Source organism: Thermobia domestica, chromosome 18 (assembly GCF_964235325.1).
Source record: "Thermobia domestica chromosome 18, izTheDome1.hap1.1, whole genome shotgun sequence".
In the NCBI taxonomy this organism is placed as follows: Eukaryota; Metazoa; Arthropoda; class Insecta; order Zygentoma; family Lepismatidae; genus Thermobia; species Thermobia domestica.
This window is the reverse complement of record NC_137471.1, coordinates 41,379,658-41,394,760: the sequence shown is the minus strand read 5'-3', so window position 1 is coordinate 41,394,760 and position 15,103 is coordinate 41,379,658. Positions and strand designations below refer to the sequence as shown.

The following is a 15,103-nucleotide window of genomic DNA, read 5'->3' as shown; positions in this document are numbered from 1 at the left end:
TGCGAACTGTTGATTCATTCGGTGCCTTATTTCGCGCGAAGTTGCCTGGCAGTTGCTGCATAATGGGGCGTTTACACTTAGTCGATTTAGTCGCACGACTAAATCGACTCGCTGCATTTGCCACTTATTCGAAACAACTAGGCCGAATCAGATTGGTGGATGTGTTCAATTATTTCAACCACAGAAAATAGAACGTCTTTTAATTCAGTTGCCAGTCGATTAGTCGCCTTCGATCAACAAGCGATTAAGTTGAAGTCCCGTTTACACGGTCGATTAAGTTGAAAGTGACGTCAATTCAACTGAATCGAACGCAAATCGACTAAGTGTAAACGCCCCATAACTTTCTCCGTTCTGATAAAAAAGTTTTTACAATTAGCACACGTTGCGCTATAGTAAACTGCTCCATGGCTAAAAGAAATGCGAGAAATTCAGACTAATAAGGCGACAATCGGAATGTTTATAGATAAAGCAACAATGTCGGAGAAACAAAAAATTGCCAAATGATCTAAAACCGGCACGCTTTTTGAATAACTCTTTAATTAATTTGTAATTTTCTTTTAAAATAATACTTTAATAAAATACACTAAAAGAAACGCGGGTGGGTGAAATGAAGAAATAGTGCTCAGAATAGAAAGCCTTGTTCTAACGTTAAGGGCTAATGATTTTGGATATTAGGGAAGAGTTCGTTTTAATCTATTATGACCAGTGAATCCCATGTTTTGTGCAATGTGTTTACAACACGTCCACAGTTAGACCTATGATGGTCGATAATTCTGTCTGATTTTTTCCCCCTAAAATATGCCCGCTAGACATTTAAAAATCTAAAAACGAATGGTCTCATCTCGCAGAATTTTTTGGTAATGAAAAGTTAAATAAAATAGTTTGACAGATGTCGCGTCTCAATTAAGATCTATTATAATAGTCAGCAATATTTTTCCTGTTACATAGGGAGTAAAGAAAAATATACATTTTAAAGAGTTGGATGAAACAAACTGTAGTGGTAGTAGTTAAAATTACTACAGTATTAATATTAATATAAATTCTTGTTTAAACAGGACTTTTCCATCGAGCTATATCCCTCAGTGGCACAGCATTTTGCCCTTCATTATTTATGGAAGCTGGAAGAGAAAAAACACTCAAACTTGCCGCTAATCTTAGATGTCCCACGGATAATTCACTAGAACTACTCGAATGTTTGGTAGAGCGACCTGGAACACTTATTTTGCAAGAACTAGAAAATCTCTTCGTAAGTACCGCCACTAAAAATAATTTCATAGCATTGTAATTATAACAAGGTTCTATCTTATTGGAAAAAGTTATTATTGAAACAAATTGTGATAACATAGCCAATACGTTTCTAAATACAGAAGTTAGCATCACACCTTAGTCAAAGTTTTAGTACAACGCTAATCATACATAAAAACATGTCTGAATATGAAGTTCTAAAAATCTTTTATGACATTAGCATCCCGTCCATACTAAGAATACTGTGGATTATAGAGGTTTCTAAAAAATAAGAGAAATTACAGACGAAGTACTCCATCTAAATAGTATTCTGTTTTGTACGGGACAGGTTAGGTACACGACGAAAAGAATTATTGAAAACAGAGGGAAAGCACTAAAAACCAACATACACTACTTATTTCTCGGTGTTCGGTACTTCTATTAAGGGAAAGAAAGGACAAAAACTGAAACATCCAATTTGAAGTCCTAAAAATGTTGAGTTTGCTCTGTTATAATGTAAATTTTCAGTATCAGGTATTTCACACTGTCAGATTCGATAGTTTGCTTCATTAAAACTACAGTACTTTACCCTACAGTCTTTTACAGATTTTTCCCTTCTTTCGTAATGTAAGTTTTGATATTTGTCCCAATAGTGATCAATCCGACCAGTCTACGACCCGCTCGGGAGAGTAATACTCCCGGAAGTACGTTTTTACGCGCGCTACTCTAGCCAGCTGTTTTACGCGCTACCCTAGTCAGTTGTTTTAAGGTGGTCACAAAATCTATATCATTTAGTATAATGGGAACAAAACGAGCCTTATATCATGGAGTACAAGGGCAACAAAACGAGCCCTGCGGGGCAACTACTACTAATCTGAACAAAAGTAAGTAAATCACATTTTTGAGTATTATTTTCGTATTATTTTAATTTAAAAAGTGTTATAAAAATGTGAAAAAATGTTTAAAAAACTTTCCTCGGGCCGGGGTTGAACTCACGCCAAAAAAGGTTTTCGTTACTAGCATATAGCGCTACCCCACTCGACCACGAGAACCGACAGCAACAATTGTCTGAATTCTGCTATTTGAATGCAACGTGGCAAGACATAGATAACGCCAACCAATCAGAAGTGTGTTTTCCGTTCCTACTTCCGGGAGCATTACTCTCCTGAGCTAGTCCTACCAGTCTTGGCAAAATTCTTTGTACATCAATCAACGCAACGCAAAAATTCAACAACTGCTACGCAACAAAAATAAGTGCTACGCCAAAATCACAAATTTTGCGTTGTGTTGACGCAAATCGTTACGCTAAGTGCTCAATAGTATCGGAACGAATGGACGATCTTTAATATTAGAGCAACGTTCAGTTTTTATAAGTTAAAACTGTATTTGCAATTTAAACCTATTCCGCCTTATGCAGAGTCGTTTTGACGAATGATTAGCATCATACTAAAGGCCTGACTACTGTAGGAAACATATGTTAGTGGAACTCTTTAGTATGGTACTAATCATTCGTCAGAACAACTCTGCATGAGGCCCATTATGTTCTTGTAATACACTTCATTACACTGCTCTTAGAAGGTACGAGAATGAAATAAATAAAAAATAGTCTTTACAAAAAATAGTAAGCTTATTGATTCATTTACCATTAGATTTAAAATTATTGAATTAGAAAACGAAACCAGTGGTGGCTTATGAGGGAAGTTACATAAGTAAAAAGAAACATAGCTTCAAACTAAGGGATAAACAAACTTGTGCCATGTATTTTTTTTTTAATACAAGAATTAGTACACTAGTTAAGTTTTCTTTTACCTAGTTTGAAGAGCTAACATTTTAATTTTTACTAATGAGACTTCCTAAAGGGTTACCACTTATAAAATGTGAACAAATGTTACTCTCACACCATCTAAGCTTTCTTATTTTGCACAATCTTTAGGTCTTATTTTGCACAATTTTAAAATTTGATAAATACAAAACGTCTTTGATTACAAAGAGTACAATACTGTTTTCTCGTTAATGTCCAAGTGGGGGAGAATAGGTGTTTTGCACGGTGCCCCTTCTCTTAAGGCACCTGCCGGTTCGGTGAGTCTTGAAGGATAGCCCCCTCAGCTCCAGGCAGCTTCGCAAGGCTTGGTTGTAGAAAGGACCCCTAGTCCAGTGCGACCTCGGGAAGTATAGGTGTACCCCTCGTCCAGTGCGACCTCAGGGCGGCGTAGGTGATTTGATCAGTTGGACGACTGATGCTGAGTCCCTCGGTGGTCCTCCTTTTATTTGTCCTCCTCGGGTCCTTCCGTGAGGTCCGTCTGCTTTCGGCGTTCCTCGGTGTCCTTTGTGTTGGCTTCTTGTCTGCTAGATTGTTTATAATCATTAGCACGTGTTGAGCTGACATGTGCGTCTGTTGTGATGTGGGGATCCTTGCAATATACTTTTATTTATTTACTTTAAATCTAGGCGTCGACGAGAAGAGTACGAAAACTTCAGTCTCGAAGAGATGGGGAAGTGGACATAAAAAAAAAAAAAAAAAAAAAATCCACTCTTATTAAGTATTTTTTGCATCACTGTATGTAGGGCTACAGAAAGGGCCTTTTACTCATATCAGGAAGAGTGACAGACAAAATATGAATATTTACCTCATTTTCTTTCACGATTAGTATGCAGAACGCACTTTTTTCACGTGCTACCCTAACTAACTGTTTTAAGTTGGTCACAAGGAAGCGAGTGAGGGTAAATTGATATCGAAGTTGCATCACCCGAGTGTGACGTGATGTCACGTGGTATTATTATGGGGGTCAAGGCGGAACAAAACGAGCCCTACCGGGCTTCTAACCCCCTTCGCTCGCTGACGCTCTCTCAGCTTTTGTTTCGTAACGTAAGTAAATGACTTTTTATGTATTGTATATTACGCACAAGAGCAAATGAGTATTATATTTTTCTTATTTTAATGATGAAAATGTTATTAATTTTAAAAAAACACTTGGCCTGGGTTCGAACCCACGCCAAACCAAGTTTATTACTAGCCCATACGCTAGCATGCTCGGCCACGAGAACCGACCACAGGTGGTGTTTGATTTGTGGTCAGAGCCGTAGCTAGAGATTTCGGCGCCCCCCGTGTACACTCATCACACTAAGCTTTTCCTTGCTTTTTTTTTTTTTTTTTTTTTGCATATAAGAGACGCAGCTTTTGTTGTTATGCTACGTTGATTTTTTTTTTTTTTATCATGCTGCTTGGACAGACCATCACAACAGCCAAAAGCGATCATTATGTGTTCTTTTACAAATAAGAGTCGTCTCCAAAAGGCTATTTTGGACTTTCTGTTATACTCGTCAAAACTACCTTTGGTTGCTATACAGATTCACTTGGAGATCAGTTATGGAAATTTACAGTACAACTATTTGTAACATTTCATACTATCGATAAGAAATGAAATTTCAATACATTAGAAAGTATTCGAAATGGGTGACAGCAATAATTTCCAGTAATAATTGTAAACTTTTGTAATTTTATTCTGTATGTGACTACACAAATAGCATTTTAATTTCGATTATTTTAATATCAGCAATTAAGCGGTTTGGATTTATTGATAGACTTTCTTTTATTACTTTTAAGGGTCGGTGGTGTGATATTATTGTTTTAAATGTACATGCGCTGACAGAAGATAAGGATGACGGTATAAAATACACTTTTTAAGAAGAAGCATCACGGGTATTCGACCAAGTCCCGCGATACCATATGAAAATTCTATTAGAGGATTTCAATACAAAGGTAGGGCAACAGGATATTTTTAAACTGGTTATAGGGACAGCTAGTCTGCATAAGGAAAGTAATGACAACGGTCTTAATTTCGTGAACTTTGGACCATCCAAAAACCTTATCATAAAGAGAACAAAATTGCCATATCGCGACATTCATAAACACACATGGACCTCGCCAGATGGAAGAACACCGATCAAATTGATCATGTTTTAGAATACAGTTTAGCATAATTGATGTTCGCTGCTTTAGAGGACCCAACTATGACACTGATCACTATCTCGTAGCAGCGATAATAAAAGAGAGAGATTATAGTTGAATAAGGAGAATATTCAACATCTGAAAACGGAGAAGTTTAGTTTAAAGGAATTAGAGGAGAATCAGGCAAGAGGGGAATACAAGATTGAAGTGTAATAGATTCCCGTTTTTAGAAGATTTTAAGAGCACTAACGTTGAGGATACTTGGGTTCAAATTAGGGATAGCATTAAAGTTTCAGTAAGAGAAAAACTGACGCAAGCGGAAATACGTAGGAACAAATCATGGTTAGATCAGCGATGCATCAAACTAACGGAGAAGGGAAAATAGACGAAACTGTGTTCGCTAGAAAATCCAAACGATATAACTTTACTAAATTCCTTTGACATCAGATGGGGGAAGTTCCAAAATGTTAAGAAGAGAGAAACGCGACTTTTGGAAAGCTTAATGTTCAATGCCATCAACGAATTTAAGAAAGGATATCAATCTCGCGCGTATATATTAAAGAGACAACGGAACAATTCTTACTGACACCAATAACATCTTGAATAGATGGAAAGATATTTTTGATAATTTGCTTAACACTCAGCCAAAAACTAATATTCGTGGGGAAAGCGAAATGCACAGCAGAATCATGAATTTCAGAGCCTAGCCGAACAGAAGTAGAAATTGCTATAAAGGAATTAAAGAAACACAAATCTCCGGGTGTAGGCGAAATATTATACCACGCTTATTATTATTATTAAATGTAATTGTTAAGAAAGAACAGATGTGTTAATTGTTCTGTTAATAAAAATATGCTTGTATATTCTCACCTTTTTGCATTTGCACACTAGCAACTTCATAAATGACAAATATTTCGTATGCAAAAGCATCAAACTATTACTATTATTATTATTATTATTATTATTATTATTATTATTATTATTATTATTATTTTATTATTATTATTACTATTATTTACTAGAGATGCAAGGGCTCGGAAAAAAACCGGCTTTTTTGAAAAAAAAACTCGGTTTTTTCTGCTTCGCTTTCTTGCTTGGGAAATTTTGGGCTTTTTTGAAAATTCTGCTTTAAATTGATAAACCAGATTTTGTTTCGCTTCTCTACAACACAAAAAGTCATTTAATTAGTGGTTGATGCCGATAATAATATAAAACCTCGAAAATAAACCATGAATTTCGAAAAGATATTTCAAACAGTTTTACTTCTCAACATATTTACATTATGAATTCCAAAGGATTAACCAATGTATATAATAAGATTTTTTTTAACCTCCTACATACAAAAGTAAGCAGGGTTGGCAAGAGCCAGGGTTGTTTTTGAAAATGCCAAAAACCCGTTTTTTGGGGGGAGTTTAAACTAGGCTTTTTTGGTTTAAACCAGGTTTTTTTGGGTTTAGATATTTTGCTTTATGTATTTATATCACATATTGACAGAAATAAGCTTGTTTCGCCTTGGTGTTATTATGCAACAACGGAGTTATGTTGGAAGAGGTCACATAAGCTTAAAGAAGTCCGGTCAGTAAATTTCTTAAATTGAGAAACTCCCGTCCTAGCCATCGGGAAAATCCCGTCATTACTCTAAATGTAAAACAATAACGGAAAAAATCCTGTTATTGCTTTGCATGTAAAATTTAAAGGTCAACGTATCGTAATCAGTACGCTAAAACTGAGGTATTAAATTACAAATTTAGTGCGTACATATCATTGAAAATACAATCCAAGCTAATGTTGGAAGCTACGTAGGCAATCGATAAATTTTGTCAATTTATATCAGTATATTTAAGCAACCTTGGCTTCTTTATAAAACAACAGGCATTCAGGCATGCAGAAATATACAATTTAGTTTCGTTTCGTATGTTCAGGCTTAACATCCTTACGTAATACCGAGGTTATCAAGGAGAAGACTTTCGCTTAAAGTAACATCCGAACCGCTACTTTGTTTACGCATGAAAGAAGGGTTGTGCTTCGACCGAGAATTGAACATGGGACACCTTGATTAAAAGGTGAAAAGGAAATAAAACTAATGCAGATGGTTTGATATATGGAAACGTCACCATGAAGTTCACACGATTCGCATTTTTCGTACCTTTTATTTTTTTTTTTCGGTTTAAACCAGTTGTTTATTTTTTAAAAAAGAAGAAAAACAGCTGGTGTAAACCAGCCATCCCTAAAAGTAAATACTTCTTTTAAAAAAATACTCAAATAAGTAGCAAAATTCTATGTAGTATTTTTACTTCAAAATATTCCATACCCTCTTTTTGGAACAAAATAAAATTAAAATAAAACATAAGAAAAATACTTAAATTTATATGATACACTTAAAGGCTGCACACCTAGAGCTTTTGGTTTTGTATATTCTTGAAATTCTACAGTTTTATATAAGCACCATCACGGTTTATTCAGTCCTCAAGCTTTCTGTATTTTTAACAAGAGGGATTGAACATGAAGGGTGTGAGATAAGAACATGGTAACCCATAATTTTACTATTATAAGCAATTAGAAATTTTCTGCTGCACAATCCATTTTGAAAGTCGGAAAGCTGATTTTTCACATAAGTCTATACATGAGGGATTAAACGAAGCGGTATGCGTTGCTGCCTATCTGATGCTGCGTAACTCAGCAATTGAAAATTTGTTAGTTACCATGTTCTTGGCTCACACCCTTCATATCATTATGGAACTCTCCCCACCCCACCAACACACACAAAAAAAGGACTACGGAATATATTTAAGTTAAGATAAATACAACTGCACAACAAACATGATTGACTGGAGCTTTTGCGCTTCTATCGACAAGTCCGGAATTCAACTCAGCATTCGACCATTCTGACAAAACTTTTCTTCATTCCATCTATGAAGTAGAAATAGTGTGTGTACTGTGAGTTGGCTGACTTCATTTCTTATTGTTTTTAAATCGTTATTATTACTAATTACCAGCAGTGACGGTTTTGCGAGGGTTAGGGGGGGCGGTCTTTCGGACTGAAGCCTGTTCCCCAAAATTACGGAATGTCTAAAACAAACGAAATATCTATTAGTTATGCCTTTACTCATTAACTTTAAGCTGCCGTCAAATAAAAATTACGAATGTTTAGAAAAACTAAACATTAGTAAGAAAAAAACCCTCCCAAAATACTTTTCTAAATCCGCCACTGATTCTCAGTATAAAATGATCTTCAAGGTTGTATCCGGAAGATTATCGCTAAATATATAAACGAAACGAAATACAGTATTAGTTATGCCTGAACTCATAAACTTCAAGCTCCTCCCAAATAAAATTAGGAGATTTTAGAAAATGAAACAATCAGAGAAACCCGTCCCAAAGTACGTTTCTAAATCCGCTACTGATTATTTGTATAAATTAGTATTCAAGGTTGTATCCGGAAAATTATTGCTAAATCGTTGCACAGCTACAGTATAACAGAAATGTGGAAGTACGGTTAGACGGATATATTGAAAAACGTACGCTTTGACGGATATGTAGAAAAACGTAAGTTTAACTTCTGCGTTAGAAGCTAGAGTACTAAGCTCTTAGAAATGAAACAGACGACAAACTGAAATGATATCGAGAAGAAAAAATATCGATAACTCAAAAGTTAAAATAAAGTTAAATAGCCTCTAAAATTGCCCTCAAATACTACATTCTTCATGTTAGCTTTAATTCGTAGAACATGTGCTCCATCCATCTTGATGGTGAATTTTAGAGCGAAATATGGCATTTAGGTCATGGAATTCTTATCTAAGTATAGAATATACTATAAGAAAGCTATTTAGATAGAAAAATCATGAAAATGAAAAAAGCCAAAATTTCCAAAATTCTCGTTTTTTTTCCCAAAAAAGCCGGCTTTTTATGTGAAAAAAACCATCGATTCAAAAAAGCCGGCTTTTTTGCATCTCTATTATTTACCATTTTAGTTCGTTCACATAGTTCAAACAGGTTATCTGATCAAACGGAACCCTCACGATTGTCCTCTTCAGCTCTTTAATTCATACCAATTAATAGTACATTAACTTTTGTTTTAGGTATGGCGCATTATTCCTTTTGTGGTATTCGCTCCAACAGTGGAATTAGCAGGGAAGCAGCCATTTTTTGCAAAGCATCCTTACAAAATTTTGAAAGACGGAGAAATGTTGAATGTAAATTGGATTGTTGGATCAGTTACAGCAGAAGGACTTGGGCGAACAGCAGGTATTTTTTGGATCTACATACGTAGACATAAGAACATTTTGTATGTTTCATTTCTTTCACTATAATCCAAGTAATGTTTGAGAATAAAAAAATACCAAATCTTTCTGGCTTTTCTGTAAAAGCGAAATACTTTCTTCAATATTCGAGTTTATGACGTGTAAGTGAACAGTGAGAATTGATGGAAGGTATTGATTCTAGGTTAGAAGTTTAATAGTGGCAGCTATTTAATTACAACGAATACAAAATAGATATACCGTATGTTAATCTTCTGTTGTCGTTTAATGAAGTTGCCAGTGCTTTAATGCAACTGGCAGATTATTGCCAATGATGTGAAAGTTGCAGTAATCCTATAGCACGTCTGTTCTGTTGATGGTTCTGAAAAAAAAAAAAAAAAAAAAAAAAAAACTATGAAAGAGCGGTACAGATCCTTCTTGAAAAATTTCGAGATCAAGGGTGAAATATCCAGCGTTTTTCAAAACAACACGGACAACGTTTGGGAGGTGATTCCTGACTCGAAGATAAGACGAAAAGTATAGACCAATCTGGGTGCACAAATGCTTGTTTTCGGAGTTATAGGCTGCCAAAAACCTGAACTTTAAAGGTAAATAGCTCCGAAATTGCGGAACCTACCGTAGTCGGGTCAAGACTTCATTTAGGAACTAATATACGCCCTATCCAAAAATCCATGTTTCAGACTCCTAAGGTACTCACGCAACAATTTTTATAGAGGGAGTTCGACTACGAGCATATAATTTGAAGTACTCACCAACTACATCTATAAAAATTGTTACGGAAATACGGCAGGATTCTGAAACATGGACATTTGGATAGGGTACATACTAGTTCCAAAGTGAAGTCTTGATCTGACTACGGTAGTTCCCATAGTTTTGGAGTTATAGACCTTTAAAGTTCATATTTTCATGTTTTCGGCAGCCTATAACTCAGAAAGGAAACATTTGTGCACCTAGGTTGGTCTATACTTTTCGTCTTATCTTGGTGTGGGGAATCACCTCCCAAACATCGGTGTTGTTTTGAAACACTCTGTATAATAGTATTTTTCGTGTTTTTATCCCAAGCAGGTTTTTCTGTACACTCAAAAGTATGGATTTTTGTTTCACAATTACCCCATTTGACCCTATTTATAATAATTAGATAGTTGTCACTCTTTAATTTTTAATACACATTCCACGTTCGTTTCTCAGAAGAAGACTTACAATTTAAAATGGAATCTGAGTTGAGTTAATTTTGAGTTTAACGTCCCGTTCAGCAGCGAGGCTATATGAGACGTGCGCCTACTGATTAACGTGGAATCCGAACCACATGAGCTCCCGCCGGGAATCGAACCCGGGCCTCCCTAAAATAGAATCTGAACTCTGGTGTGTGATCTGTGCTCTCCTACTGATTGTGAGTCGAACTTAGGACCTCATGGACCAAAGGCACGTACACTAGCTCCTAGGCTGATTTTTTCAAGAGATAGTAAGATCTTTCAATTAATTACACGTAATGTACGCCAATCTGTAGTTTGTATTGTGTTACTCATTGTAATCACTACAGACTTGATGTTCAGACAGTAAAAACATGGAAAATAATGTAGGACAAATTCTACGGACAAATGGACGCTTATAATTTCAAAAATATGCACTAAAATCTAACTCTGGTTAATGAAGATAGCCATTCAATGACACCAGTAACTTGGAACTTTTCCTAGGAGGACAAGCATTAATGTTTTTCCTCCTTTAGAAAAACATAAAGTTGGGTCCCCCTAGAAAAATATCAAATTTGTCCGTAGAATTTGTGACCGTCTGCCCGGCCACAAAACTATGTTTTTGGACGACCAGTGTATTTCTTTTTAACTTTTATTCATGCAACGAAATTATTATTTTACTCAACTAAAAGCTATTTCTCTTTTGGTGAGAATTTCAACTCGTTCTGTGTATGCAGGTGTTCTTCAGTCGTTCTTATCGCTTCTCACGATAGAACAAAGAAGTTGTTGTTTTTCAATGCAACGCTCATCGTCTCAACAGAGTATTTCGTCGTAGCAAACTTATTTTTTTCTTTCTGTAAAATAGTTTCCAACTTATAGTCTTCGTCACCATGACTGTTTTGCATATACGTTTTTCTTAATTACATTTATTAACATTGGGAATATTTTTGGATACGAAGTTGATATTGTGTGTGAATGATATTGTATTTATCGTGTTCTCATGCTTTCGTATTACGTCATCCTTCCTACCGTGAGAACAAGCGTTCCTATCCTGCAGGAGTCGTAGGTGGGATGACTCATACACACCGTTACCATTGTTCGCTTCTTTCCACTGAACAATTTTACCTATAACAGCAGTGCATAAAAATCTATAACCATGGGAAGAATTTGTTAGTTAAGACTGCTACACTTTTTCAACTATTATTTCAAAGCTTCTTTCCCACGGGATCAAATTAAATGTTGCCAATATTCTTTATTATAAATCGACACATTGGCAATGTCTATGAATGCGGCAAACATTAACATTCCCTTTATTATTTTACATAGTGCATTGTCAACCCTGAGTATCGAAACGGGTTATTCCCAAGTGCGAGCAGAAGCGAGAAGTTAGCAAGGAGAATCCGTTGTAGCGAGAGTGTGGAAAAGTTTGCTGGAGGAATAGGCAGTGCAAGACATCGTAAAGAAGGATAGTATGAAGAATTTTTTTTTTAGTGCTACATTAATATATACAGGATATGAAGCAAGATAATAAATACCTTCTGGAGATGTAATGTTCTGGAGGAATCAAGATACCTCAATCAGCAGTATTCCCCCTTTTTCCCTCGTCATTATCACATACTGAAAATCTTAGCATAATACGAAGAGTGAATATATAGTGCTAGTGATATTCAAACAAGGGCTATGTTTCTAGTGTTCATATAGAGTGTGTGCATATTTACATTTACCATGCAGTGTTAAAAGTTTATTCTTCATTTTGCTCATTTGATTGCCGTAGAGCAATTTCTTCTGTTTGAGCATTTAGCTCTGCCAAGTGAGAATTTTGTGTGTTGTTAATATATATATATATTTTTGTTCCGTACCCACATATATCTATACTCAATAAATAGGAATTTACCTAAGTAAATATCACCGTCTTCATTCATGTGTGTGTGAATTCCTGCGAGCAGACGGCTTGCCAGTTACGTGTACGTATGCGTGTGCATACGCAAAAGTAAGTATAACACAACCTGAGTCTCAAAAGCATCAACGTGGCTCATGTCAAATCACTGTTCACATTTCAACATTATTAATCTGCGCCCAACAGAATATGAGCCTGGACCAGGATTGTTATCAGCTGTTTTCTTAGGGAGTTCTTCGTGAGCCAGCACCCAAGGGAAACGGTAGGTAGCAATTTTAATGACGCCCGAACTAGCGACACGAGCCAAGACCGTCAGTGATTTGTGCATGGAGACAGTAGTTACATATGAATAAGTATTAATAATATTGAAACAGGAAATTTTACTAATCATATTTTCTTTTTACAGGTTGTCCCAATACAAATAATAATAGTAAAATTTAGTATTTTCGTACTCATATTGTGTTCCGTAGCGTATGTATTTTATTTGAATTTCATTTACATTTATTATTTGCGATTAGTAATTATATTTTCGTTATGGCTCACCAACAGGTTGACATACTTAAGATACTTGAACAAATACAAGCCGAAAATAGAGAACATTTTAAGAAAAATGAACAGGCCCTGAATGAGAATAAGGAAAACTTTGCAGAAATAAGAGAAAAGTTAGATAGTCAGGAAGAAAATCTTGCTAAATTACAGACACAAATAGAAGGAGTTGAAACTAAATGCGATGAGGGAACTACGAAAATAGCTGATAGAATACAAGCGTTAGAGAACAAAGTAGACCAAAATATTGAAAGAGTTCAGAGGGGAATCGAACATAATACAACAGCTATTCAGCAAAACAGAGATAGCATAGAACTTATAGTCCGCGACGTACATTCAATGGGAATGAAAGTAACCAAAAACACAAATCATTTAAGGGGTATATCCGAAAGGTTAGAATTGACTCAAGGACAGATAGAGGCTAATCACACCATTTGTAACGCTAATAAAGAACGTTGTCTCGTAGCGCACAGAGAAACTGAGAGTCACTTAGACGAAATACACGACGAAGTCGTAGATTTAAAAGAACAGGTTCGAAAGAACGAAGGGTCACTTCAGATGTGTTACCAAGAGATTAGACAGTTAGATTATCACGTTAAAGTTAAAAATGAACAGACTTTCGAGAACAACGCTGAAATTAAAACAGCACATCGTGAAATAGGAGAAATTAGGCATGATTTGGCGTTAGTATACCAAAAAGTAGAAAGAATCGAAAACAAATCACGGGAATCGGAACCTACTATCGATAGTGACATACATGTTAGAACCGGATACCAACCTAACAGTGATTCAGCTTATACTGAACATAGTGAAGTTAGCAGTAGTGACGAAACTCATGTTAAGCTCATTACTAATAGAAATTTTAGACGTAATAATCGTGAAACTAGACATAGGGAAGTAGAAACTAGTAAATTAAAAGACCATCTTACACCGAAAATTATTGCGTATTTACCTAAGTTTAAAGGTGATCCGGCTACTGAGTCAGTACATACATATTTGCGCAAGTTAGCATTAGCCGCGGAAGTTGCAAAATTGTCAGAAAAAGCCTTAGTACAAGCCATACCTCATGTATTGGAGGGTGTAGCCTTAAGCTGGTACTATACACGTAATGAGGAATTTAAAACTTTAGAAGAAGTTAAAAAAGCGCTAGTCGAATCTTTCGCTGGAGACGCGACGATACAGCACAGGCTGTCAGCTTGTAAAGCAACTCGATTCAATCCTAAGACTCATGATTCAGTACATGCTTTTGCTTTAGATCAGTTTAATAAACTTAGAGAATTGACACCGCAATTACCCGAGAATTTGATATTAACAGATATTATACATATGTTACCTCAGAGATTTCGTACGGAACTTTATTTACATTCTTGTACTAATATTAGGGAATTTTTGGCGTCCATTCAGAAATTAGAAACATTGTATTTCCAACAAACTAGAGAGGAAAAACATACGCAGGGTAACAATCCTAATAATAGACAGAATCAAACTTTTCAAAATTATCAGAGATCTTTCGGTTATGGTAACAATAATCAGAATAGGTATTACAATCAGAAAGTTAATAATACCAAGGCTCAAAGAAACGGTAATTGGAACAGGGGACATGCAAATGATCGTGACAACAACGATCGACGACCATGTTCTCGTAATCAGAACACTAACCACGAGCAAAATCGGAATCGTAACCACCACAATTACAATAAACGACCACAACCACGTAATGGTAATTCCAAAGATCGAAGAAATGATAACCGAAATAAGAAAGGTAGAGGTAATAAACCATTTTACGCTCGTGATAATGATAAGCAGAATAGGAATAACAAACATGATTATAAAAGGTTAAATCATCGTAACGAACGAGACTCTGACTTTCAGGAAAACTAGATTTAATGTTCAATTTTCGTTTTCAGGTTACTTAGGTATAATTTAGTGTATTTGTAGATTCTTAAACTTTATATTAATACTTATTGATCCACGACAGGTGAATATATAGGTTTGCACTCCATGGACAGGACAAAACTTTGGAATCCGACGCCTGAAA

The 15,103-nt window shown here is 35.6% G+C and overlaps 1 protein-coding gene across 1 annotated transcript in view; it reads left to right on the top strand.

Annotated features, from left to right (window-relative positions):
• The window catches only part of LOC145675845 (venom carboxylesterase-6-like), a 64,115-nt gene that overhangs the window by 22,740 nt on the left and 26,272 nt on the right, over nucleotides 1–15,103 (top strand). The window contains exons 5-6 of the mRNA XM_081746581.1: nucleotides 1,056–1,246; nucleotides 9,253–9,418. Of these exons, the coding sequence (XP_081602707.1) occupies nucleotides 1,056–1,246; nucleotides 9,253–9,418 (357 nt within the window). The remainder of the gene's footprint in view (nucleotides 1–1,055; nucleotides 1,247–9,252; nucleotides 9,419–15,103) is intronic.